The sequence below is a fragment of the Oryctolagus cuniculus genome, chromosome 19, assembly GCF_051225735.1.
Source record: "Oryctolagus cuniculus isolate XC-2025 breed Fujian yellow rabbit chromosome 19, ASM5122573v1, whole genome shotgun sequence".
Classification (NCBI taxonomy): domain Eukaryota; kingdom Metazoa; phylum Chordata; class Mammalia; order Lagomorpha; family Leporidae; genus Oryctolagus; species Oryctolagus cuniculus.
Window position 1 is genome coordinate 62333653 of NC_142885.1, and position 26441 is coordinate 62360093.

At 53.1% G+C, this 26441-nt stretch overlaps 1 protein-coding gene and 3 long non-coding RNA genes across 8 annotated transcripts; 2 read left to right on the forward strand and 2 right to left on the reverse strand.

Moving 5' to 3' along the window:
• Positions 1 to 181: 181 nt before the first annotated feature.
• On the reverse strand, positions 182 to 3241 carry LOC149120617 (uncharacterized). The gene is made up of 2 exons (XR_016226222.1): positions 3136 to 3241; positions 182 to 488 (listed from the first exon to the last, which is right to left on the reverse strand). It is a non-coding gene; the product is annotated as an uncharacterized LOC149120617 (long non-coding RNA).
• Positions 3242 to 3292: 51 nt separating this feature from the next.
• Positions 3293 to 14523, forward strand: RSL1D1 (ribosomal L1 domain containing 1). Of its 5 annotated transcripts, none has more exons than XM_008257732.4 (9): positions 3293 to 3429; positions 4186 to 4325; positions 5999 to 6137; positions 6932 to 7080; positions 7166 to 7267; positions 10515 to 10608; positions 10686 to 10811; positions 11706 to 11972; positions 13979 to 14523. In XM_008257732.4, exons 1-9 carry the CDS (start codon positions 3337 to 3339, stop codon positions 14279 to 14281), a joined length of 1413 nt encoding a protein of 470 aa, XP_008255954.3. In that variant the 5' UTR covers positions 3293 to 3336; the 3' UTR covers positions 14282 to 14523. The 5 variants fall into 5 exon arrangements, with proteins under 5 accessions (XP_008255954.3, XP_008255955.3, XP_008255956.3 ...); XM_008257733.4 differs by having other exon boundaries at positions 10689 to 10811; XM_008257734.5 differs by lacking the exons at positions 4186 to 4325; positions 5999 to 6137.
• A 5369-nt stretch (positions 14524 to 19892) lies between these two features.
• On the reverse strand, positions 19893 to 21509 carry LOC149120618 (uncharacterized). Its single transcript, XR_016226221.1, has 2 exons — positions 21370 to 21509; positions 19893 to 20102 (listed from the first exon to the last, which is right to left on the reverse strand). It is a non-coding gene; the product is annotated as an uncharacterized LOC149120618 (long non-coding RNA).
• A 56-nt stretch (positions 21510 to 21565) lies between these two features.
• Positions 21566 to 26048, forward strand: LOC149120619 (uncharacterized). The gene is made up of 2 exons (XR_016226220.1): positions 21566 to 22231; positions 25606 to 26048. It is a non-coding gene; the product is annotated as an uncharacterized LOC149120619 (long non-coding RNA).
• The last annotated feature ends 393 nt before the right edge of the window (positions 26049 to 26441 follow it).

Sequence of the window (26441 nt, forward strand, 5' to 3'; positions counted from 1 at the left end):
ATGTGTGTAGGAAGGCAGCAGCAGATGGCCCAAGTACGTGGGCCCCTGCCATCTATGTTGGAGGCCCAGGTAGAGTCCCAGGCTCCTGGCTTCACCCTGGCTGTTGTAGCTGTTTGGGGAAAAAACCGGCAGATGGAAGATGGCTCTCTCTCCCTGTCTTGAAGACTCATGACCAAACAAATCAAATTTTAATTTAAGATTTATTTATCTGAAAGGCAAAGTCACAGAGAGGCAGGCAGAGGGAGAGAGGTCTTCTATCCACTGGGTCACTCCCCAAATGGCTGCAACAGCCGGAGCTGGGCCAATCTGGAGCCAGGAGCTTCTTCCGGGTCTCCCACACAGATATAGCCACTCAAGCACTTGAGCTATCTTCGGTTGCTTCTCCGGGCCAATCTGGAGCCAGGAGCTTCTTCCGGGTCTCCCACACAGATATAGCCACTCAAGCACTTGAGCTATCTTCGGTTGCTTCCCCAGGCCATAGCAGAGAGCTGGATGGGAAGAGGCACAGCCAGGACTAGAACCGGCACTCAAATGGGATGCCAGCACTGCAAGTGGCTGCTTTACCTGCTACACCACAGCGCCAGTTTTAAGGCCATTAATGCTGTATGACTTAAAAAAAAAAAAAAATAGTATTGAAAGAATTAACAGAGAAGGAGAGGCAGAGCAATGGAGATCTTCCATCTGCTGGTTCACTACCCAAATGGCCTCAATAGCTGGGGCTGGGCCAGGCTGAAGCCAGGAGCCAGGAAATTCTTCCAGTTCTCCCACGTGGCCCATGGACTTGAAAGAGTTGCAGAGAGGTAGAGCCGTTTTCCCAGGCATATTAGCAGAGCGGGATTGAAAGTGGAGCAGCAGGGATTTGAACTGGCGCCTGTATGGGGTGCCAATACAGGTGCAGACCACTTAATCTTCTGCAGCGTGATTTAGGGACAAGCAGCTTTACTGGCTGTGGCACAGCACCAGCCCCTGTATTGCCTTTTAAAAGACAGGTACTAGGGTGGATGTCTAGCCTGTTAAGATGGCTGAGTTTGACTCCAGCTCCAGACTTCAGCTGCCTGCTAATGCACTTCTGGGAAGCAGTGCTGATGGTTCAAGCAGTTGAATCTGTACTTGGATTCTTCCCAGGCTAGCCACAGCCATTAAAGAATTTTAGGGAGTCAACCAGTGGTTGGGAGCTGTTTCTGCAATAAAGAAACGGGATTTTTTAAAGCCATGCACTGTCACGGCATCCCTTCGTTTTCCTCTGGATTTGGTTTGTCCTCTGTAGAGCTGAGTCAATGTTAGCTCTAAAAGAAATTTAAATGGTAGCCTGCACTACCGTGTGACAAGGATAAAAAGAACTGCATACATTCAAGAGATGTTAAAATGTAATAAACAAGACTTTGTTATAACCGTATTTGGGGAATGAGGATAACTCCCATATTTAGCATGGTGGGATCAATGACGCAGGTGTGGGGAGGATAACCGAGTTCACAGAGTGGACTGTGAGCTCCTCATAAGACTTCTAAGTGAGGACAGGAGAGAATATACGGGTGAGTGCAGGCAGCGTGGACTAGTGGATAACAAATTACCCCAATGTAGTGGCTTAAAACGCCATTTATTATCTTCAGTTTTGGGTCAGGAATGCGGAGCAGGTAGCTGGGTGGTTCTGGCTGGGTCTCCCCTGAGCCTGCTGTCACCTGGGTGGTCGACGCTGGGAGGATGGGCTGGCGGGCTGCCCGTGTCGCCTCGGACGGACGGCAGCTAGCTTGCCCTCACGATGAGGAAGTGGAGGAGGGAGAGAGGGAAAACACCCAAGGTGGAAACAGTCTTCGACCTGCTCCCGGAAGTGACATCACTGCTGTATTCTGTTTGCTGGGACAAAGTCACGCAGCCAGGCCCACACTCAAGGGGAGGCTTGGGAAAAGCGTGGTACTGAAGACACACACCCTAAAGGCCACAAAACCACGATGACCCTAAAGCATCATTTCCCACTGTCTCCCACCATCAGCTTAGAAACACTGGGTCTGCGATTTCTCCCAGGGAGGCTAAACCCTCAGCTAGACTGAGTCAAGTGCTAGCCTCGCCTCCATTCCTCCCTCCACTTGCTGTCTCCCGCACGGTCCGCATCCCCTCGGCTTGGAGTCACGTGCAGAGGCTCCACCCAGTGCTCAATCCAACCCCCTCGCACCCCAGAGTCCAAAAGAGACGGGTGCAAGCAGGTGCAGACCCCTTAAGAATCTTACGCGGCCGGCGCCGCGGCTCACTAGGCTAATCCTCCACCTTGCGGAGCCGGCACACCGGATTCTGTCCCGGTTGCCCCTCTTCCAGGCCAGCTCTCTGCTGTGGCCAGGGAGTGCAGTGGAGGATGGCCCAGGTGCTTGGGCCCTGCACCCCATGGGAGACCAGGATAAGTACCTGGCTCCTGGCTCCTGCCATCGGATCAGCGCGGTGCGCCGGCTGCAGCGGTGGCCATTGGAGGGTGAACCAACGGCAAAGGAAGACCTTTCTCTCTGTCTCTCTCTCACTGTCCACTCTGCCTGTCAAAAAAAAAAAAAAAAAAAAAAAGAATCTTCTGCAACGCGATTTAGAGACGAGGCCATTCCTGACTGGAGATGAGCCGAAGGCCCCTGCATGCAGGCAGCGCTTTGGGAGAAGCGACTCCTACGGGGAGCCGTCGCCCCCGCCAGCTCCCAGCTCAAGGCCTCGCAGGAACACTGGCACCAGCCCGAGTGCCCACCCCCACGCTCCCCGCACGCACAGGCCACAGCTCCGGGTCCTGCCGGTGTTCCCAAGCAGCCACTGAACCTCACCGGCCCACACAGCGAAAAACGGACTAGCATTAGGTTTCTGGAAGGTTCCGGGGGACACTGGACCCGTGGCTGCTGTCGGGGGGCTGGGAGGGAGTCACCATCGCCCCCCCCCCGTCGCCCCGTCCCATTCTGTCTGTGGTACACGACGCTACCTCCCGCCTCTCCGGAGACGCGAAGCCGGCTCGGCCCTCGGCCAGCCGCGCGCCCGGGGTTCGCACGGGGTCCCCGCCAGCCCGGGGCCCGGAGCCAGGATCGCGAGGCTCTTGTCCCGCATCCATGCACTTTCTAAATTTCTCTGGTGTAAGTACAAGAGAGAGCGATGGCGCCAGGCTATCACCCGCACCGGCAGTGGAAGCGCAGAACCGGAGCTGCCGCCCCCGCAGGTCGTCTGACCCCGCGCGATCGCCGCTGGACGCCGGGCACCCAGCGCTGCACGTCCCGGAAGTGACGTAGACGCTAGTGTCCTCCCCGATTTCCGGTTCCGGGTCTGCGTTGCGCCTGCGCACGAGGTGCAGCTCTGGCGTCTGCACGCGGTGGGAGCGAAATGGAGGACTCGGCGTCGGCCCCAGCGTCACCGTCAGCCTCCGGCTCGACTCCGGCGGACCCGACCGCCCTGGCGCAGCTGGACAGAGAGCAGGTGCGTTGCTCGGGGGGCAGGTGGTCCGGAAGCGGGGTGAGAGGCCTGGGAGGTGGGCTCGGCGGCCGGGGGCGGCCCCGGGAGCTCTCGGAGGGTCGCTTGCTGAGCTGTCCGTGGATTCGCGCGGGCGGCTGCTTCCTTTGCACACCCTGCGGCCTGGCTCTCTGACGTGGAGGTGCTCGTATTACCTGGGGTGGTTCCTCCGGACGGTGGGCCGTGGCCAGGTCTCCGCGGAGCCGTTAGGGACCGGGCCTCTCGGAAATGCGCGAGGGCCTGGCACAGAGTTGGGGTCTCAGGGAAGACTCGGGGCGCCTTGTGGTTGTGCGGTGTTCCTGGGGCCGCCTCTGAAGGAGGCGGGGGCCGCTGTTTGCAAGTGTGCATTGACTGTGGGAGCCCGAGGGAGAAAGTGTGTGGGAGGAGGGTGCGTGTTAAATTGTGGTTTGTTGTTGTGTTTAAGATTTGTTTATTTATTTGAAAGAATTTCAGAGAGATGAGAGGTCTTCCTCACTCCCCAGATGGCCGCAACGGCCGGAGCTGCTCCTAACCGAAGCCAGGAATCAGGAGCTTCTTCCGGGTCTCCCACGCGGGTGCAGGGGCCCAAGGACTTGGGCCACCTTCTACTGCTTTCCCAGGCCACAGCAGAGAGCTGGATCAGCCGGGACTCGAACCGGCGCCCATTTGGGATGCCAGCGCCGCAGCCCGTGCCCCGTGTTACACTGAAAAGCATTTGCCTTCCCTGTGTGTGTCCACTTGCAGATTCGAAAGGCGGTGGAAGTCCTGGTGGCACATTCCAAGTCCTGGAGAAAGGAGAGTGGCCTGCTGTTGAACGAGAATGACAGCTTGTTTTTGATGGTGGTTTTGTGGAAAATTCCCAAAAAGGAGCTGAGGGTCTCCCTGTAAGTGCTGGCTTTCCGCTTTGGCTGTTGGGAATCTGCTTGTTCCCTCACTGTCCCTTTACCGGTTGTGCCTTGTTTCTCACGCCAGAGTCAGGGTAAACCATCGCAGGCATGCATTTTTCTAGAAAGTTGGCCAGTTCTCTGGGGCCTTGGTGGACAGCTAAGCTGATCGGTCCGTTACATGGAAAACCTAGCGACTGGGAGAACGAACGTGGGGTAGAGTAAACAGCTTTTGTGTTTTAGTGAACTCAACCTCCTGAGGGCCGCGACGGGCTCTTTGCAGAGACTGAGAGGAAAACCGGACGGGGAGCTTTTCTGCAGAAGAGAAGTCTGGTGCTTTTACATGCTCATTGCTGGGCTTCAGTTCAGAAAGGTCCTCTGTAGAGTTACCAGATCCAGCAAATGAAAATAGAAAATGAATACAAAATACATCTGAAACTCAAGTAGAACCGCGTGTCCTGCCTTCTGTCCGGCATCGTGGCTTGTCTGTCATGAAGAACTTCTCAGGGAATACCCTGTTTTTTCCCTCCACAAAGTGGGGAAGTTGAACAGTTAGAAGTAGGAAGATAATTTAGATTTTTGGATTCTCTTACAGCTGATCTTCCCACCCCTGCCCCAGCCAGATTGCCTGATTCATTACTGACAGATTCCGTCTGCATTCTTTTTTTAAGTTTGTTTTATTTGATGGAGCTACAGAGAAGGAGAAGCTGAGGCAGAGAGAGACAGAGAGGTCTTCCATCTGGTTCACTCCCCAAATGGCCACAGCAGCCAAAGCTGGGCCAACCCAAAGCCAGGAGCCAGGAGCCTCCTGCAGGTCTCCCGCGCGGGTGCAGGGGCCCAAGCACTTGGGCCGTCTTCCTCTGCTTTCCCAGGTGCATTGGCAGGGAACTGGATTGGAAGTGGAGCAGCTGGGACTTGAACCAGCACCCCTATGGAATGCCGGAGCCTCAGGTGGTGGCTTTACCCAGTAGGCCATGGCACCGCCCCCTCCATCTGCATTCTTGATTCCACAGCTTCGTTCAGATAGTTTCCCCTTCTGGAAAGCTACGTTTTTGAGGATTTTTTTCCCCTACACTCATTCTTGGTGGTTTCTGCCATCCCCTGGGTTTGTAGCGCTTGCTTTCTCCTAACTTGAGGAAATGTTGCTTCCTTAGCACATGTAGACCTAAGGAGACAGTGAAGCCATTGTTGGGTTCATTTTTTTTATTATTTTGTCCGTAGAAGACTAAAGATAATAGTGCATATTTGCTGGTCCCTCTTGTTTTGATCTATGTTTCCTATTTAACTTGTTTATGGAGCTCAGTTTTCCAGAAGGTGAAGTCTCAAATCAGGACTCTAGATACGAGTAGCTGGCTCTAACACAGGAGCGTGTAGGAGCGCATAGCGCGTGTAAATATGGCATCAGTGTGTGGTAGGTGTCGCTCTTATGTGTTAGCTCTTCTTACAGCCCACAGCGGCGGCCCCATCCCAAGTGTTAGTCCTGTGGGTGTTTGCGGTGATTGACTTGTCTCTGAAATCTGTTGTGTGGACGTTGAAAGCCAGTGTTTTTGCATGTTGTGCTCATGCGGGATGTGCTTCACGCACAGGCGCGGGTTGCTAATGTCAGGGCCGTCATGGATTCTGGGTGGTCACTGAGGCTGTCCGTGATCGTGCTTCCTTCTCGTTCCTTGCAGGCCCTTACCTCATGGCATTCGCTCGGATTTAGCAGAAATCTGTTTATTTGTCAAGGATGAACCCAATTTGACTCCTGAAAACACAGAAAGTTTCTATAGAAAGCTTCTGAAAAAGCATGGCATTAAAACCATTTCTCAGGTAGGAAGCAGGTTAATGTTTCCGAGTCATTTGAAAGATTTAATTCAAGTGGTATATACTGATGTGTGTTGAGTGTTTTTCTTCTGTTTTTCTGGTTTTTTAAAATTTTTATTTTGAATGTATTTGAGTGACAGGCAGTGATTCCCCGCCTCCTGACTCAGTCCCTGAAGGCCGTGGCCAACGCCAGGAACTTCAGCTCCAGCCAGGCCTCCCGTGCGGGTGGCAGGGGCCCAGGTGCTCGCTCAGGAAGCTGGAAGGGAGGCAGCGTATTTTTGTTTACTTATTTGAGAGGTAGAGTTACAACCAGTGAGAGGAAGACACCCAGAGAAAGGTCTTCCATCTGCTGATTCACTCTCCAAGTGGCCACAGTGGCAGGAACTGGGCTGATCAGGAGCCGGGAGCTTCTTCCGGGTGCAGGGGCCCAAGGACTTGGGCCATCTTCTACTGCTTTCCCAGGCCATAGCAGAGAGCTGGATCGGAAGAGGAGCAGCTGGGACTCTTAAAGTTGCTCCTTCTGTCCCACAGCATCCTTTGTCTGCCTCCCTGCGCCCTGATCTGTAGTTGACGTGTTTATCTTCATTGTGCCCCGGGTCTGAGTTTCTCGAGCCGTGGTCGTTCCTCATTCGTCTCAGTAGCCCCAGCATGTAGCGTAGTGCATTTTGGGTTCTCACGTGGTCACTAAACGTTGGAGGGCATGACTAGGCCATTTCGATTGCAAGCCCGAGCTGTGTGACTGTTTCATCTTCTTGTTCAGGGTCTTGACTTTCTGTGTGTTTACCCTTTGTGTTTTCTAGATCATCCCTTTCCGAACTCTAAAGACAGAATATAAGGCCTATGAAGCCAAGCTCCGCCTCCTGGGGAGCTTTGACTTCTTCATCACTGACACAAGAATCAGGCGGCTTTTGCCCTCACACCTAGGGAGGCACTTCTACCAGAGGAAGAAGTAAGTCGGGGCAGGGCGGAGCGCAGCAGCGTGAAACCCGTGCTGCGCGTGCTCCGTGTGCTGAGTGCCTCCTGTGTTTTCACAGATTCCCGGTGACTGTAAACCTTCTGGCCAAGAATTTATCAAAAGAGATCAATGACTGTGTGAGCGGCACTGTCTTAAACATCTCTAAAAATGGCTCTTGCAGGTCAGTGGAAGGCATTTATGTGTGCCTCTCTTTTTTTTTTTTTTTTTTTTTTTTAAGAGATTTATTTATTTATTTATTTATTTGAAAAGGAGAGTTCGGAGATCCCTCTTCTGTTGGTTCACTCGCCAGTTGGCCACAAGAGCCAGGGCTGGGCCATGCCAAAGCCAGGAACTTAGAACTCCATCTGAATCTCCCATCTGTGTGGAAGGGGCCCAAGCACCTGGACCATCTCACATTGCTTTCCAGGTGTGTTAGGGAGCTAGATCAGAAGTGAGGTGGCTGTGACTTGAACCAGTGCCAGCATGGGATGCTGGCGTCATAACCTGCTGTGGCACAATGCCAGCCCCTATTTGTGCCTCTTTTAATTTTTTTTAATATTTATTTTTTATTTGAAAGAGTTACACAGAGAAAGGAAAGTGGAGGGGGTGGGGGTCTTCCAACTGCTGGTTCACTCCCCAATTGGCTGCAACGGCCAGAGCTGCGCCAATGCAAAACTAGGAGCCAGGAGCTTCCTGCAGGTCTCCCACGTGCGTGCAGGGGCCCAAGGACTTGGGCCATCTTCCACTGCTTTCCCAGGCCTTAGCAGAGAGCTGGATAGAAGAGGAGCAGCCAGGTCTCAAACCGGCACCTATGTGGGATGCTGGCACCGCAGGCAGCGGCTTTACCCACTATGCCACAGCACCGGCCCCTCTCTTAATCTTAAATTTCATGACTTCTATCAATTTTTTTTTTTTTTTTTTTTTTTTTTTGACAGGCAGAGTGGACAGTGAGAGAGAGACAGAGAGAGAAAGGTCTTCCTTTGCTGTTGGTTCACCCTCCAATGGCCACCGCGGCCGGCGCACTGCGCTCATCCGGTGGCAGGAGCCAGGAGCCAGGTGCTTTTCCTGGTCTCCCATGGGGTGCAGGGCCCAAGCACCTGGGCCATCCTCCACTGCACTCCCTGGCCACAGCAGAGAGCTGGCCTGGAAGAGGGGCAACCGGGACAGAATCCGGCGCCCCGACCGGGACTAGAACCCGGTGTGCCAGCGCCGCTAGGCGGAGGATTAGCCTAGTGAGCCGCGGCGCCGGCCTCTATCAACTTTTTTAAACAGATAATATTGATAAAACAAGATCCTTCTATTAAGCTAAAATCCGTTCTTTAGGAGGTGTTCCGTTGTCTAGAACAGTGTGATCTAAAAGAATTTCCTGCTGTGGTGGAAGTGGACCAGCACCACCTGGCGTTCTGCTCGAGGAGCGCCATTTTTACTGTCCATGGTTTGGACAGGGCGGCTTGTCAGTACTTGGGAGAATCAGATTACAGCTTGCAGCGTATTAGTGGTTCTGAGTTTTTATACTGTCCTCTGGAGATACGGTATCATCCCGTAAAGTGACCCACTTCTTAGGTGAATTCAATGTCCGTCCTGTTGCCTCGGCCTGTCCAGTGTGTATTTTCCCATCGATTTAATCTTGCCCGGCATCTTGGGATAGGTGAACCCCACATGTAGATTTAGATACCCTAGAAGACCTTTTAGGCCAGTGACTGCTTCCCTAGGTGGGGAGAGAAAGCAGTGCAGTCTTTGTGAGGTCTCCTGAGAGATGGGTCAGGTTTGAGTACTTGGTAGCTTGCAGCTGTGGCAGCAAGTTTTGCCCTGTATAAAACACTTGGTCTGCTAACCTTGGGGTCTTCTCTGGCATGGGGAAGGGGAGCTCCCAGTAGGGTACGGCCCAGGAGCTCCTGCAAACCCAGAGGTTGCACATGGTGGAAACCAGACCACAGAGTTTTACTTTGTTTTTAGATTTATTCATTCATTCATTTGGCAGAGTGACAGAAAGTGAGACAGAAATCTTCTGTTTGTTGGTTCACTCCCCAAATACCCACAACAGCCAGGACTGGGCCAGGCCAAGGACAGGAGCCAGACACTCCCAGGCACATTAGCAGGAAGCTGGATTGGAAGCAGACCAGCCAAGACTCAAACCAGCCACTCTGTGGTGGCTTGGCCCACTGCCCTCAGCACCAGCGCCCACAGAGATTTCTCAGCTTTGCTCACCAGGGAAACTAGTTCTCACTAGAGCGTCTCCCACTAAGGCAGAGCAGGAGCTGGCTGGGCAGGACATGTGGACTGTGGGGTTGCCTTCTGCCTGTAGGAGGAAGCCCAGAGAGTTGGTCATTGAGCCTGGACCCCCACTCCCGGTTAGAGTCTGACGCTGAGGTGGTGGCTCATGGGAAGTGTGGTCAGCTACAGTATCAGAGGCCTGGTTTGTGGGGTCAGTGAGTGGCCAGGAGAAGGGGCAGCAGGGTGAAAGCAGAGGAGCATCCCTGTCACAGCTCCCAGCAGGTAACTCAGTGCACCGTGTTCCCTCCGGGAAGACAGACCGCTTGCGGGCCAGGAAACGTGGCTGGAGACCCCTGCTGGAGGGAGCTGCGGCCTTGGTTGTAGTTCCAGCCTCCTTTGACACACAGCAACAGTGAGCCCCTCTGCCGCCCGTGGAGGACCCTCTGGGCTTCCCGCTTGGCTTGTGGCAGCGCTGGGTTTGTTTTTAAGTTCAATGATTTTTATTTGAAAGAAGAGTGACAGGTCTTTATCCATCAGTTCACTCCCTAATTGCTCACGACAGCCCAGTGTGGTCCATCAGAAGCCTGGAGCCCAGAACTCCTTCTGGATCTCCCACATGGGTGTCAGGGACCCTAGTGCTTACACCGTTGTCTTCTGCCTCCCCGGCTGTGCATTAGCAAGAGGCTGGATTGGAAGCTTGAGGCAGGACCCTGTCGCAGGCACTCAGATGTGGGATGTAGCTGTCCTGACTGGTGGCCTGACCCACTGGGCCACAACACACGCACCCTACACCCCACACCCCACACCGCTCTGACCAAAGGGGTGATCTTGCCCTTGGCCAGAGACAAGCTGTTTATTTCAGAAGGAGCTGGGTTAGGGGAATAGAGCTGTAAGAGCGCAGACCGCCGTCAGGAGTCATCCCCTCGACACAGCGGATGGATGGCTGCAGCTGGGGGTGTTCGGGGATGAAGGAGGACCGCCTCTGGCCTGCCTGCCGATCCTCTCTTCTCACGTGGTCAGGGCCAGCCCTCGAGCCACCTGTTTGCGACATGACGTTTTCAGTACCTGAGAGATGGTAGTTCTCCTTTAAAGTGCAAGTGCATTTATAACCTGTAGATCCTGCTGTTTAAAAAACAGCCGTAGGGTTGTGTGCTGTTCCCCAGGTGACCTGCCATGCTTCATGTGAAAACTTGTCCGACACTGTTCCATTTCAGCACCATCCGCGTCGGGCACACTGGCATGCAGGCGCAGCACGTGGTCGAGAACGTCGTTGCCGTCACGGAGAGGCTCTCCCAGAAACTGCCCGAGGTACGGTCCTGCGGCTGTGGCAGCTGCCGGCTCAGGCGGGGGGAGCGGCCGGTGACCGCATTCTGGGTCTGTTTCAGAAGTGGGGGAGCGTGAAGCTCCTGTTCATGAAGACCGAGAAGTCCGTCGCACTGCCCATCTTCTCCTCGTTTGTCAGCAGTGTGGACGAAGCGAGCAGAGTGTCCCTGCGGGCCCTGAAGAGCAAGGTCAGGGGGGTTCAGGTCTGGGTGGACTTAATCAAGGGTGTGGGTGGCTTCAGAGGCGAGGACGTGGGTACCGTTCTCCCTGTCTTACCGAGACCACTCATTTTCTGGTACCTGTGCTTCTAGATTTGTTGGTCTCATGCTACGTGTGAGATTGGTTAATATTGGTGTGAATAAAATACATTAAGATAGATAGAGCTTGTACTTATTGCTAAGTTAATTATTTTAATTTTTTGATTTTATTTGCAAGGCTGCGTGACAGGAGTCCATTTTTCACTTCTCCACTGGTTCACTCCCAAATGCCCTCAACAGCTGAAGTTGGGTCAGGCCAAAGCTGGGAGCCAGGAGCTCCGTCCCGGTCTCCCATGAGGGTGGCAGGGGCTGTCATCTGGTGGATTTGCAGGGAGCTGGATCAGACGCAGAGTAGTAGGGACTAGAGCTGGCGCTCTGCTAGGGGATGTGGTCACTCCGAGCTGCAGCCTCACCCGCTGTGCCACAGTGACTGACCCAGGTATTGGAAGTCTGACTCTGTCTTAGCTATGGAGGTTTATAAGTGGTTGGTACAGAGGCAAAAGGTAGCTAAGGGAGAAAACCTAAAATGTAGTTTATTGACTGTTGATGAGCAAACTTTAAGGTTCAGTTAGGCTAACAGATGCCTCTCAGTTCCGGTTTCTAGGTTGCACATTACAGTACATAAATTACCAGTGTGTTATATGAAATGCTTTGGGTAGGACTCACAGACAAGGGGAAGCTGAGGTTCAGTGCTGCTTGTGGGGCTTGTTCTCTCCTGTACATCAAGGCCCTGCAAGCTCAAGGAGCTTAGGAGGACTCGCAAGTTCAAGTGCTTAATCAACAGAAGTATTTCTGCTAAAAGTTATGTCTCGTGTTCTTTGGTAGGATGCCAAAAAAAAAGAAGAAAAGAAAAACCAGGAGAAACAGAAGCGCAGGAAGAAAAACAAAAAGTCAGCGGTGCAGGCCGGCCAGGCTGCGCCAGTCCCCAGTAAGGGTGACAAGGCACCTGCAGAGGGCGCTGCTGCGTTGAAGGGCCCCGCCTCCCACAAGAAGCCCGGCCAAGGAAAAGCCCCGCCGAGAAAGACGGAGGACTCCGAAGATGAGATTCCGCAGCTGGTGCCAATAGGAACGACTCCAGCTGACAGTGCCGAGGTAGTGATGGTTCCTGTCCACGGTGGCCACTGTGTGGCAGGCTCGCATACCCTAAGTAACAAGTGATGAGCAACACGAGAACAGCCATGTTGCTTTACCCTCCTTTCCTGTGTGGGCGTGATGGACGGTCACACACCACTTACTTGCAGGGATACCGTCAGATTTGAGTGTCTGTGTGCAGGTGTCACGGTGGACTACAGCCCAGGTCAGCCCTCTGCCTGGGCTCTCACTGCAGCCTGAGGCGCAGCGAACACGGGTGCATGGGGCTGCATTATCAGAGAACCACAAAGTAAACTCTTCTGAAATCCAGGAGTTAAGATTTTGCTAGGAACCACTGGAGGCAGAGGGCCTTGGGTTGTTTTGTTTTGTTTCCAGAGATTTTATTTATTCCGAAGAGTTACTGAGAAGGAGAAAGAGAGAGATCTTCCATCTGCTGGTTCGCTCCCAGATGGCCGTAAGGTCCAGGGCTGGGCCAGGTTGAAGCCAGAAGCTTCCCCCAGATCGCCCACGTGAGTGGCAGGGGCCCAAGCACTTGGGACATCTGCTGCTGCTCTTCCCAGGTCATTAGCAGGGAGCTGGATCAGAAGTGGAACAGTGAGGACATAAACTGGTGCCCTTATGGGATGCCAACAACACAGCCAGCAGCTTTGACCATTGCGTCACAACCCTGGCCCCAACTTGGGTCTGTGGAAGCAGGACTTGGGCTGATGTGTGTGGTATAGCAGGTAAAGCCACTGCAATGCCAGAAAACACACATGGGTGCTGGTTCCAAACCTGCTCCACGTCCGACCCAGCTCCCTGTTAACATGCCTGGGAAAGCAGAGGAAGGTGGTTCAGGCCCGTGGGCCCCTGCACCTACATGGGAGACCCAAAGAAGTTCCTGGCTCCTGCCTGTGGCCTGGCAGAGTCCTGGCCGTTACAGCCCTCTGGGGAGGGACGCAGTGGATGGAGGATGTCTGTCTCTTTCCCTCTAACTCTGCCTTTCAAACAAAACAAGACTCAGGACAGTAAATTTCTTAAGATTATTTTTAGGACTCACTTTCAGAAATAGAATCATATACTCCACTTTCTGCCCTGACCGGCTTTGAAAATCCACGGACAGTGTGCCTTTGAATTATCCATGTCTGCAGCCCCTCGCTGCTGATAGGTGAGAGCTGTTAACTACGGAGCGCGCACTCTTGGCGGCAGGGCAGTCAGTGCACGTGCGAGGGCGCTGCCGTAAGTCTGTCCTGGAGCTGCGACACTCCTGTCTCTGAGGAGGCTGCGTGGCTGCTTGCGGCCCTGCCATCCCGAATCAGCACTGGGGTGAGTCCCAGCTGCTCCGCTCTGATCTGGCTTCCTGTTAATGCACTTTGGGAAGGTAGCAGAAGACTGTCTATCTGCTTGGGTCCCTGCTACCCACATGGGAGACCAGAATATCTTAAAAAAAAAAAAAAAAAAAAAAAAAACTAAGGCATTCCAGTGGCCTAGTGAGCTCTGTCACAGCCGAGGTTTCGCACGTTTGCAGTGAAGCTGGTGTGGAGCTCACCAAGCTGTCAGTCCTGTAAAGTGTGCCACATGCACGCCCCACAGCACACAGGACTCGACAGGAAACAGCTACATTACCGATTTGTGCGTTCATTGCGTGTTAGGGAGTATTAGTGTGACTTAGAACATCCGCCTCCAGCAGTCCTGACAGGAATCGGAACTCCTGGATTTCAGAAGAGAGTATTTTGTGGGTCTTTGATAATGGCTTCATTTGTATTCACAGTGTCTGTCTAGTTACTGGGGGGTGCTGTCTCACAAGTCAGGGAGTAATGCGTCTCTGAGACTGGAGGGCTGCTCTCGCCACGTGTTCAGAGAAGGCTCGCCAGCCCCCGGGCCAGAGCAGGCAGCAGCGTGTGGGTGTGGTCCCCGGCTGTCACTGCACTTGACCTGTTTTTAAAGTGCCTCCAGAGTGCTTGAGGGTTTTTCACATTAGCTTAAGTGAGCATCGCGCTAATTGTACACTGTGTAATTATTTTTAGAAAAAGCCTTCAAAAACAAGTCCTGGTCCCAAGACACCTCGTGGCAAGAAGAGAAAGGCCTTGCCAGCTTCAGAGACCCCAAAAGCTGCAGAGCCTGAGACCCCCGAAAAAGGCCCAAGGAAGAAGCCAAAAATCAAACAGACAGACAAAGAAAGAAGCTCTTCACTGGGGAAAAAAGACGCAAGACAGACTCCAAAAAGACCTGAGGCCAAGTTCTTCACCACTTCCGGTAAATCTGCCAAGAAAGCTCCCAGCACCCCCAAACGGTGGCCAAAGAAATCCAAAGTGCTCCAGTCAACCTAAAGTCTCCGACCCAGCCAGAGGAGTTGTCAGCTGCCCAAGGAACTTCGCAGGATACGAAGGCCCAGCCTCCACTGCAGCCTTCGCCAAGAGCGAGGCCCGGGCTTCACCGTGGCCTGGTTGTAAGAACCGTGCTGTGAAGTGAAATCTATTTTTGATCATTCCTGTGTGTATTTGCTAATACAACAGAGGGAAGATAGAGTGCTTCTCCATTTTTTATTATTAAATATATCATTGGCTTCTGAGGCAGGCGTGCTGTGGCATTCTCAATCTCGTCAGCGTGACTTGAGCCTGTTGGTGTGATCTCTCCCCTCGTCGGTCACACATCAGCTGCAGGATTTGGGGCAAGTGTGGGTTCCTTGGTCCCTCGTGCTGAGGTGGTGGTGAGTCCCTGAGGTGGCAGGCTCAGGGGCAGAGAAGACAACATGGGGTCATTTATAGAGACCCCAACTTGCATCCTACCTAGTGGAGATGGCAACATAACTGGGCGGGGGTTAGGGAGTGGGGAGCCAACCCAGAATTGCAGGTTGTGTGCCTGGGAGAACCCTTGGAATCACAGGGAAATTCATTGTGAGTAAGAAGGTGCTTGGGGCCAGCGCTGTGGCACAGCAGGTTAAAGCCCTGGCCTGAAACACCTGCATCCCATATCGGCGCCGGTTCTAGTCCTAGCTGCTCCTCTTCCAATCCAGCTCTCTGCTATGGCCTGGGAAAGCAGTAGAAGATGGCCCAAGTCCTTGGGCTCCTGTGCCCGCGTGGGAGACCTGGAGGTAGCTCCTGGCTCCTGGCTTTGGATTGGCACAGCTCCAGCCTTTGTGGCCATCTGGGGGTGAACCAGTGGATGGAAGACCTCGCTCTCTCTGTCCCTCACTGTCTAACTCTGCCTGTCCAAAAAAAAAAAATCTGCAACACAGAATACATGTTTACTGTGCTGTCCAGCTGTAGCCTAATTGATGTGCTTCCCAGAGAAACCAGGTTCTGTGGCTAGTGGTCAGACCAGGTTCACCGGAGAGCTGCTGCGTGTAGGAGAAACGCACACACCTGCTCATGCTGATGGGTTCTCTCCGTGGTGTCATTTTGCGGGGACAGCCATACAGCTTGTTCATCCCATCCTCTCACCGGTTGAAGATTTGGCAGCGCCAGTGATCATTCTGGCGTACAGCTTGGTCTTGCCCAGTCTGTTTACTTTTTTTTTTTTTTTTTTTTGACAGGCAGAGTGGACAGTGAGAGAGAGAGACAGAGAGAAAGGTCTTCCTTTGCCGTTGGTTCACCCTCCAATGACCGCCGCTGCAGCCGGCGCACCGCACTGATCCGATGGCAGGAGCCAGGAGCCAGGTGCTTTTCCTGGTCTCCCATGGGGTGCAGGGCCCAAGCACCTGGGCCATCCTCCACTGCACTCCCTGGCCACAGCAGAGAGCTGGCCTGGAAGAGGGGCAACCGGGACAGAATCCGGCGCCCCGACCAGGACTAGAACCCGGTGTGCCGGCGCCGCAAGGTGGAGGATTAGCCTATTGAGCCACGGCGCTGGCCCTGTTTACTTTCTTAGACCTGCATCTGGTTTCACTCTAGTACGCACTCTGTTGAAAAAAGTAGATTTGATTTCCTTGTCCCGGAGGCCACAGTTGAGGAATTAGAGATAGCTGTAAATTGTAATTAGAAAGTTCAGACCGTGGTATTGGGTTTCCAAGCTTAAGAAGTAAGGGCTACACACCCCTGGCAAGGGGCTCAGGCTAGAAGCAGCGTTGGTCCCCTAGGGCCAAGAGGCGACCTGCGTGTCGAATGAAGAGGCTGGTGATTGGCTCGGAGTCACTGCTGGCTGTCTGGAATCTGTCCTCGCTGCCAGGGAGGTGAATGGACACAACCAACACTGGTGGAGGAAACTCGAGGGCAGCCTTTGCTTGTCTGTTTCTTTAAGCTTATTTCTCTCAACAGCAGAGTGACAGGTCATCCATCCACCGGTTCACTACCCAGATGGCCACAGTGGTCAGGACTGGGCCAGGGCCAAGCCAGGAACTGCACCTGCATCTCCCAGGTGGGCTGCAGGGCTGCAGGTGCTTGGGCTGTCCGCTGCTGCTTCCCGGCAGGTCCGCAGGGAGCTGGACTGCAAGTGGAGCGGGCAGGGCTTGAACTCTGGGCTGCTGGCATCAAGCAGCAGCTCGACCTGCTGCACCAGCGCACTGCTCCCAGCTGTTCAGTTCTGAAGGTTTGAGTTTTAGTTCATTTGTTCATTAGGAGCTGTAATAGGGCAAGAAATCTCTTATTTTTAAATACCCAGAATGTGTGTAAGGCAACCCAAGTGTTGACTATAGATCATACTGAATTCTAGATTTCCTGATATAATAATGAGGGTAGGAAGAAGTTGGTAAGTATCATATAGTTGGGGTTTTTTGTTTGTTTGTTTTTTTGACAGGCAGAGTTAGAAAGGTCTTCCTTCCGTTGGTTCACCCACCAAATGACCACTGCAGCCAGCGCACCGCACTGATCCGAAGGCAGGAGCCAGGTACTTCTCCTGGTCTCCCATGGGGTGCAGGGCCCAAGCACTTGGGCCATCCTCCACTGCACTCCCGGGCCACAGCAGAGAGCTGGCCTGGAAGAGGGGCAACCGGGACTAGAACCCAGAGTACTGGTGCCGCAGGCAGAGGATTAGGCTAGTGAGCCGTGGTACCAGCCAAGTTTCATATAGTTTTATCATCACCTGACCCAAATCTTTTAAGTTATCAGAGGCCAAAAAATCCTGTCATTTAAATATCTGAAGCCTCTGCGCTCCACATTTTTTTAAAGATCTATTTGAAAGGCAGTGTCACAGTACGAAGGGGAGAGACAGAAATAGAGATAGGAAGATCTGTGGGTTCACTCCTCAAATGCCCAGAGCAACTAGGGCGAGGCCATGCGGAAGCCAGGAGCCAGGAACTCCATCCGAGTCTCTCATGTGGGTGCAGGGGTCCAAGCACTTGGGCCATCTTCCACTGCTTTCCCAGGCCACAGCAGAGAGCTGGATCGGAAGTGGAGCAACCAGGATTCGAACTGGCGCCCATATGGGATGCTGGCACTGCAGGCTGTGGCTTAACCCACTACACCACAGCGCCACCCCACATGTTTTGGTCTCACTAAATTGCTGCTGTTTTTCTTGCCTACAATTGTGTTAATGAAACACGAATCCCAGTTAGGGCTTTATGAACCATGAAAAGCCTTATCAGTCCTCGGGGAACCGTGCATGCAATCAGAAAACCGTAAAATTTGACTTCTGGTGATTGTTGCAGTGTATAGGTCCTGGAGAGGAAAAATGCTAAATTATTTAAGTGATTCTCAACAATTAAAATGATGGATATCTAGTTTATATAACCCCATCGAGGCATTTTCTCTGTTGCAGGAATAGGACATAATTTGGATTTATCTAGCGAGGTGTCCGCTTTCTAAAGGACACAAGCTGATAATGTGAATGAGACTCAACTTTGTCTTACAGACTTCCCTCCATGTATTTCTCCTGTGTGAGTCCCAGAGCTCACACGGAGGGGCTGGCACGGTGTGTGCAGGTTAAGCCACCACCTCCAACACTGCATCCCATACCAGGTGCTGGTTTGAGTCTCCACTGCCCCACTTCCGTTACCCTCCCTGCTAATGCACCTGGGAAGGCAGCAGAAGATGGCCCACATCTAGGGCCGCTGCACCCTGTGGGAGACCCGGATGGAGTTCCTTGTTGCTGGCTATGACCTGGCCAGCCCTGTCTCAGGCATTTGTGAGTGAACCGGTGGATAGAAGATCTCTCTCCATCTCTTCTTTCCCAAATTCTAATTGATTAGATTTCTACACATTATTAATGGGCAATCAGGAAATTATAAAAACAATTCCATTTACCATTGTGTCAAAAGAATAAAATACCATGAAATTCAAGTGTAAGTCGTGAACACTGGAAATCACAAAATACTGAAAGATCTAAACAGATGGTGAGACCTGACGTGTTCTTGGATGGAGTGAGTTACCATTAACAGGCAACACTTCAGAGCTGGTGCTGAGGCATAGCGGGTAAACCAGCATCCCATACTGGCACCCTTTCCAGTCCCGGCTGCTCCGCTTCCAAGTCAGCTCCCTGCACATGCACCTGGGAAAGCCGCACAGGATGGCCATTACAGCCTTTTGGTGAGTGAACCAGCAGATGGAAGATCTCTGTCTCTCCCTCTCTAACTCTGCCTTTCAAATAAATAAATAAATCTTTAAAAAAAAAAAAAAAGGGAGGGTGGGGGCTGGTGCTGTGGCGTGGGGGGTAAAGCCACCACCTGCAGTGTCAGCATCCCATATGGGCACCGGTTTAAGTCCCAGCTGCTCCTCTTCCGATCCAGCTCTCTGCTATGGCCTGGGAAAGCAGTAGAAGATGGCCCAAGTCCTTGGGCCCCTGCACCTGCATGGGAGACCCAGAAGAAGCTCCTGACTCCTGGCTTCAGATCAGCTCTGGCCATTGTGGTCATTTGGGGAGTGAACCAGCAGATGGAAGACCTCTCTCTCTGCCTCTGCCTCTGCCTCTTTGTAACTCTACCTTTCAAAACAATAAATCTTTAAAAAAAAAAAAAAGTGCTTCATTCAAATTGATCTACAGAGTCAGTGGAATTCAAAGAAAGATGTTTCTTTCCAGAAATGAACAGCATATATCCTAGTATAATCTTTAAAAAGCAGAACAATGTTGGAGGGGCTTATATGCCTCAATTAATTAAAACTTACTGCAAGACCGCATGGTGAGCCCTGCCCTGTGGTGTAGTGGGTTAGGCTGCACCCTGCAGTGCCGACATCCCATGTGGGGACCAGTTCCAGTCCTGGCTGCTCCACTTCCGAACCTGCGAATGCACCTGGGAAAGCAGTGGAAGATGGTTCAAGTCCCTGCGGCCCTACACTCTCATGGGAGATCTGGAAGAAGCTCTTGGCTGCTGGTTTAACATGATTGACTGGGAGGATGCATGGACAGAAGCCTGGCCTAGGACAGCTGAGCTAGAGGAAAGTGGCCCACTGCTAACCTAAGTGCACCTGGGCTTCCTCAGGAAATATTAACATTCCAGATAAGGGACACTCCAGGATCAGCCCAGCCAGACAAGCCCTGCAGGACAAGCCAATGACTGCCTTCCCTCCAGCCCAGGAAGACCTCCAGGGTCACCCAGAGGGCAAGGTGGCTGTCACACTGAGGTCCTCCAAGGGGGAAGTCTTGTGATGAGGTTTAGTTTCTTTATGTTATTTGAAAGTTACAGAGAGAGAGAGCTTCTGTCCACTCACACTCCCCAAGTGGACGCAACAAACAGGGTTAGGCCAGGCCAAAGCAGGAGCCAGAGCTGCTTCCAGGTCTCCTATGTGGGTGCAAGGGCCCAAGGACTTGGGCCATCTTCTACTGCCTTCCCAGACAGATAAACAGGGAGCTAGATTGGAAGTGGAGCAGCTGGGATTTGAACTGGCACCTATATGGGATACTGGCATTGCAGGCAGAGACTTAACCAGCTATGCCACAACACTGGCCCCTTTTTATTTTTTCTTAAGGATTGATTTATTTAAAAAGACAGAGGGAGGAATACACACACAAATCTTCCATCTGCTGTTTCACTCTCCAAGTGGCCACAATGGCTGGGGCTGGGCCAGGCTGAATTCAGGAGCTTCATCTGGTCTCCCACGTGGGTGGCAGAACCGGAGCACTTCGGCCATCTTCTGTCGCTTTCCCAAGTGCATAAACGGAGCTATCAGAAGTGGAGCAGCCAGGACTCGAACCAGCGCTCCCAGGGGATGCAGGTATCACAGGTGGTGGCTTAACCCTCTGTGCCACAATGCCAGCTCCAAGGGGTAAGTCTTGTAGTACCTGTTTCAACACAACCATTATAAGAAACACTTCTCACAGAAACAAGTTCAAACTCATTTATACATTTTATTTTGAAGTTTAAATTTCTTTTATTCTAGGCCGGCGCCGCGGCTCACTAGGCTAATCCTCCACCTAGCGGCGCCGGCATACCGGGTTCTAGTCCCGGTCGGGGCGCCAGATTCTGTCCCGGTTGCCCCTCTTCCAGGCCAGCTCTCTGCTGTGGCCAGGGAGTGCAGTGGAGGATGGCCCAAGTGCTTGGGCCCTGCACCCCATGGGAGACCAGGAGAAGCACCTGGCTCCTGCCATCGGATCAGCGCAGCACGCCGGCTGCGGTGGCCATTGGAGGGTGAACCAACAGCAAAGGAAGACCTTTCTCTCTGTCTCTCTCTCTCTCTCACTGTCCACTCTGCCTGTCAAAAAAAAAATTTAAAAAAATAAATTTCTTTTATTCTGAGAGACAGACAAAACTCTCAACCACTGGTTCACTTCCTAAATGCCCCCTTAGCCTGGCCTGGGCCTGGCTGAAGCCAGGAGGCTGGAACTCAATCTGTGTCTCCTATGTGGGTAGCAAGGACCTAACCACTAGGGCCAGTGCTGCAGCCTCCCAGGGTGTACACTGGCAGGAAGCTGAAATCCAGAGATGGGACTCGAACCCACACAGTATCTTTACTACACCAACTGCCTGCCCCTGTTTGGTGGGAGTTTTATGTAAATTCAATATTGAATATCTCCCACTGTGTACAATTTACTTTATAATTATATTAGAAAGAAAGTGTCTTTAAGCCGGCGCCGCGGCTCACTAGGCTAATCCTCCGCCTTGCGGCGCCGGCACACCGGGTTCTAGTCCCGGTTGGGGCGTCGGATTCTGTCCCAGTTGCCCCTCTTCCAGGCCAGCTCTCTGCTGTGGCCCGGGAGGGCAGTGGAGGATGGCCCAGGTGCTTGGGCCCTGCACCCCATGGGAGACCAGGAGAAGTACCTGGCTCCTGCCATCAGATCAGCGCGGTGCACCGGCCGCAGCGCGCCGGCCGCGGCGGCCATTGGAGGGTGAACCAACGGCAAAGGAAGACCTTTCTCTCTCTCTCTCTCACTGTCCACTCTGCCTGTCAAAAAAATAAAAATAAATAAAAATAAAAAAAAAAAGAAAGAAAGTGTTTTGGACCTTCCCCAGAAATCTCCTACGTCTGCCTTTAAACCCGTCTGGGTTACCATGCTCCACACAAACACTGCCGTGTTCGAAGTGCGCCCACAAATGCCAGCCCTCCCTCACCTCCCTCGCATATCCGTCGTGAAGAGCACACTGGAAATCCTTGGGGCCGGTGCCACTTCTGAGCGCCGCGCATTCCTGTCCCCCTGCAGACCGGTGTCGTCAGTACACGTGGCACCTGGACACCTTTTTCCTTTTCATCTGAGAGGCAGAGACGAAAGAGCGCCTGCAGCAGGCAGGGCTGGGCCAGTCTAAAGCTGGAAACCAGGCTCGGGGCCCAGGTCTTCCGCGTGGGCGGCGGGGGCCCTGTTACTGGGGCCATCTCTTTCGCCCGCCAGAGTTTGCATTCGCAGGAAGCCGGGATGAGGCGCGGAGCGAGGACTGGAACTCGGGCATCCCCCGTGGGATGCGGGCGTCTCAGCCAGCGGCTGTCGGCCACCTGCAGCCCGTGTTTCTCCTGAGAGGCCAAGGGATTCTGCTCAGGGCAAGTGGGGAGACACCTGTGCAGCCTCTGGTCACTACACGTTCCCCTCTCGCGGTAGTAACACCTGCGCCAAACCTTCAGCAGGTGAAATCAAACGAAACAGACGACTTGAAGCCAATCCAGGCAAATGGCCTTGCAGTGTGGCCGTACTTTGGCGTAGGAAGTACGAGGGAACTGAGCTATGCCGCGAGTGTCTTCAAAGTGTCCAGAATCGAGGCTCATGCATTATGGGATGGATGAAGAAAGAGATTTAACCGGATACCCAAGAGGGACACCCCCCACCCGCTGCCCACCGCGGAGTCCACGCTACTTCAATCATCCAATCAAGAGCCTGCTTTGTATAAAAGAAACAGCTCTCCTTCTTCAGCCATTTCAATAAGGGCTCCAGCTCTCTGGGGGGAGACTTTCTGACAGCTTCGCTTTGACTGACAGCTGCCGCAGGTGAGAGAAACTGTCCTGTAAGATGATCAGCTTGCTCTTTGCTGAGAGCCTTTGAAAGTCATTTTAACACTGAGCGTAGACTGAGCTGAGCCGCAGCGCTTCGCGCATTTATTCTGAGCCCGATTCCTTGTTTATGCTCCTTGTTTCTCTGTCGGGTTGTTGGATTTTTCTTCTTGATCTGTAGACGTTCTTTGTATGTTAAGGATCTTAACTCTGTTTTATTCGTTGCAAATATGACACTGGTTCTCATTTAACAATTTCTTTTCTTTTTTTTTTTTTTTTTTTTTTTTTTTTGACAGGCAGAGTGGACAGTGAGAGAGAGAGACAGAGAGAAAGGTCTTCCTTTGCCGTTGGTTCACCCTCCAATGGCCGCCGCAGCTGGCGCGCTGCGGCCGGCGCACCGCGCTGATCCGATGGCAGGAGCCAGGAGCCAGGTGCTTTTCCTGGTCTCCCATGGGGTGCAGGGCCCAAGCACCTGGGCCATCCTCCACTGCACTCCCTGGCCACAGCAGAGGGCTGGCCTGGAAGAGGGGCAACCGGGACAGAATCCGGCGCCCCAACCGGGACTAGAACCCGGTGTGCCGGCGCCGCTAGGCGGAGGATTAGCCTAGTGAGCCGTGGCGCCGGCACAATTTCTTGTATTCTAAGACACCTGTACCCTTTATGGCTCTGGGTTTCGGTTTTGCAAACTTGGGATGCTTTCTGAAACAGAAGCTGAATATTATGTATGCGTTCAACCTATGGAATTGGAGAAAACAGGCATTAAAACGCAGGAAAGGCCTTAAAGAAGAAAAATTTTAAAATAACAAATAAGAAAACAGACCCTACAGGTAACAGGGAAAATGAAAAGCAGGCTCTAGAAAAATGAGGCCCATTAATAAGCCCCCAGAGAGCTAAGCCAAACATTTACCCTCTGCTAACCAAGACAAAAAAATATGCAGGTGAACAACCCCAAAATCGTGGGGGAATTGAGCTCAACTTCATATCAACTCTAGAGAAATGGGGGTTTCAGGAACTCATGAGTTTAGAATATTGAAAGAGACAGGCCGGCGCCACGGCTCACTAGGCTAATCCTCCGCCTTGTGGCGCCGACACACCGGATTCTAGTCCCAGTCGGGGCGCCGGATTCTGCCCCAGTTGCCCCTCTTCCAGGCCAGCTCTCTGCTGTGGCTAGGGAGTGCAGGGGAGGATGGCCCAAGTCCTTGGGCCCTGCACCCCATGGGAGACCAGGAGAAGCACCTGGCTCCTGCCTTCGGATCAGCGCGGTGCGCCGGCTTTAGCGGCCATTTAGGGGGTGAACCAACGGAAGGAAGACCTTTCTCTCTGTCTCTCTCTCTCACTGTCCACTCTGCCTGTCCAAAAAAAAAAAAAAAAAGACAAAAACCTAGAAGCTGAAGAGGCAGTGAGACCTCACTGATCATAGCCCTTAGCATGAGTCTCCAGCTGGTACTTAGCCTTCAAGGCTTCCCAATGCATGTTCCAGCAGTTAACATCCTTAGTACTGAGAGCCCATCATCTTCTTCCTCCCCCTTCCCCAAAGCCTGGTCTTGCTCAAGAAAATAACTTGAAACAGCGTGGAGGGTTTTATTACAGGAGTAAACTGTGGCCTGGGACAGCTTGTTGCAGGAAGGCAGGAAGGGGTAAAGACCAGGGTCCCGGTAACGGTTCATTGTCGGAAAAGGAAAGGGAAGAACACTCACAGGTGCTGAAAAGACGCAGGACAGAGGGCGTTGTGCTCCGCGGTTAAGAAGCCTGCCTCCCACATCGGAGCGCCAGTCCCGGCTCCGCTCCCAAGGCCCACACCCACCTGCTCTGTTGAATTCCGACCCAGACTTCAGCCACTTCGGTGGCTGTGGAATTCTGCGGTTCCCTAGTGAGGCTCTCCGGAACCGGCGAGCTCCGGGGAATGAGGGCGTCCCAGGCCAGCACACAGCACAGGGAGCCTTGGCAGCCCTTCTCCTCCAGCCCCCAGGTTGGGGGGATGCTGGCTGCTCGGCTCCCCGCAGGTCCTCCCAGCGGCCGGAGAGAGTTGGCCCGAAGTTTCCTCCTAGGCCGTGTTCTCCATCCTTCACCCAGAACTTGACCACTGCGGATCTAAAGTGTAAAAATGCCAGTGAACCATCTCGTAATCGTGACGCTTCAGGAGATCGGGGGTCCCAGGCCCAGTCCTTCATGCTCAGAAGTCGTCTTTGTGGATGACTTGGGATGGCTGCAAGACAATTCTGTAAAGAGGGAGCTTTTTTTTTTTTTAATAAAGATTTATTTATTTATTTGAAAGTCAGAGTTACACAGAGAGGAGGAGAGGCAGAGAGAGAGGTCTTCCATCTGCTAGTTCACTTCCCAATTGGCTGCAATGGCCAAAGCTGCACAGATCCAAAGCCAGGAGCCAGGAGCTTCTTCTCGGTCTCCCACGTGGGTGCAGGGGCCCAAGGACTTGGGCCATCTTCTACTGCTTTCCCAGGCCATAGCAGAGAGCTGGGTCAGAAGAGGAGCAGCCAGGACTAGAACTGGCACCTATATGGAATGCCAGCGCTTCAGGCCAGGGCGTTAACCCACTGTGCCACAGCACCAGCCTCAATCAAAGGCGTTTTTTAAATGGTTAAATGACATTTCACTTTTTGGCTTTTGTTCATTTGACAGAGAGACCAATAGAGAAAGAAAGCTTCCATGCTTGCAATGGCTGGGGCTGAGCTAAGCTGAAGCCAGGAGTTCAGTCTAAGTCTCCTAAGTGGGTGACAGGGACTCAGTGGTGGGAGTCGGCACCTGCCCCCAGGGTCTGCATAAGCGGGAGGCTGGGATGGAAGTGGAGCTGAGACTTGGACCAGGTACATGGATATGGGTTTCACTGAAGGTTTAACTGCTAAGCCAAATGCCAGCGGCATTTTCCCCCAAACTTCGGAGGGTCCCCATAGCAGCAGCAGGTCCAAGAAGAAAGGTTTCGGCCGGCGCCGCGGCTCACTAGGCTAATCCTCCGCTTAGCGGCGCCGGCACACCGGGTTCTAGTCCCGGTAGGGGCGCCGGATTCTGTCCCGGTTGCCCTTCTTCCAGGCCAGCCCTCTGCTGTGGCCAGGGAGTGCAGTGGAGGATGGCCCAGGTGCTTGGGCCCTGCACCCCATGGGAGACCAGGAAAAGCACCTGGCTCCTGGCTCCTGCCATCGGATCAGCGCGGTGCGCCGGCCGCAGCGCGCCAGCCGCGGCTGCCATTGGAGGGTGAACCAACGGCAAAGGAAGACCTTTCTCTCTGTCTCTCTCTCTCACTGTCCACTCTGCCTGTCAAAAAAAAAAAAAAAAAAAAAAAAAGAAGAAAGGTTTCTGCTCCACCTTCAGGCTTCGCTCAACCCTGAATTTTTTTTTTCTCCCTCTAACCACCGCAGCACAAGAACACCATGTACCCACATTTAACCCTGAGGGTGCCGAGAAGGCAGGAAGAGCCCGGATGGCTGCCTCATTCCGAGTGCCTGCTCGTCACCTGCCTGGGATTGCTGACTGTCACCCTGGGAGCGGTGGTCCTGGGCGGCTCCTCTGACTTCCTGGCGTTCTCTGCTGGTACAGCAGTGACAGCCGTGGGCGTTTGTTTCGTTGTGTTTTCGGGACTGGTGTTCGTCTGCAGAGTCAAGCAGAGCCGGCGCAGATGCAGGCTGGAGAGACTCGCAGAGGAAAGAAGGAACGAGAGTGCCGGTGGCCAGGCCGAGCCCCTGGTGATCGCCAGCACCCGTCTGTAGCCGCCAGCGGAGCCTCGACACTGGCGCACGCGTCGAGCTTTTAAATCTTCTGAGCATTGTTTTTTAGATTTAATAAAGTTTGCATTTTAGAAGCCTTTTCTGATCATAGAACTAATTTTTTGGAAAACCTCAAAGCGTGTGTGTGAGAGAGGGAGAAATCGTTGATCGCCTGGTCACTGCTCCCATGCCTTCCACAGACAGGACTGGGCCAGGAGCCTGGGTCTCAGTCCAGGTCAGGGGCGGGGACCCAAGTTCTTCAGCCACCACGTTTCGCCTCCCAGGGTGCACATTTGCGGGAAGCTGATCGGAAGCGGAGCCAGCACGCAAGCCCAGACGCTCTGATAAGGAATGTAGCGTTCCAAGCAGTGTGTTCACCACCAAGCTAAACGCGCACTCTTGGACTCTTCAACATCTGCTAGAAATAACCCACAAGCCCTGGAAATGGAGGCCAACCAGATCCACATGTTGCAGGTTGCAAGCGCACGCTA

Bases quoted from the DNA above. Each gene is read 5' to 3' on its own strand.
- RSL1D1 (XM_008257732.4), top strand. From the start codon at position 3,337: ATGGAGGACTCGGCGTCGGCCCCAGCGTCACCGTCAGCCTCCGGCTCG. The intron at 7,081-7,165 runs GTAAGTCGGGGC...GTGTTTTCACAG, and splicing joins CACTTCTACCAGAGGAAGAA to ATTCCCGGTGACTGTAAACC. The intron at 11,973-13,978 runs GTAGTGATGGTT...AATTATTTTTAG, and splicing joins CTCCAGCTGACAGTGCCGAG to AAAAAGCCTTCAAAAACAAG.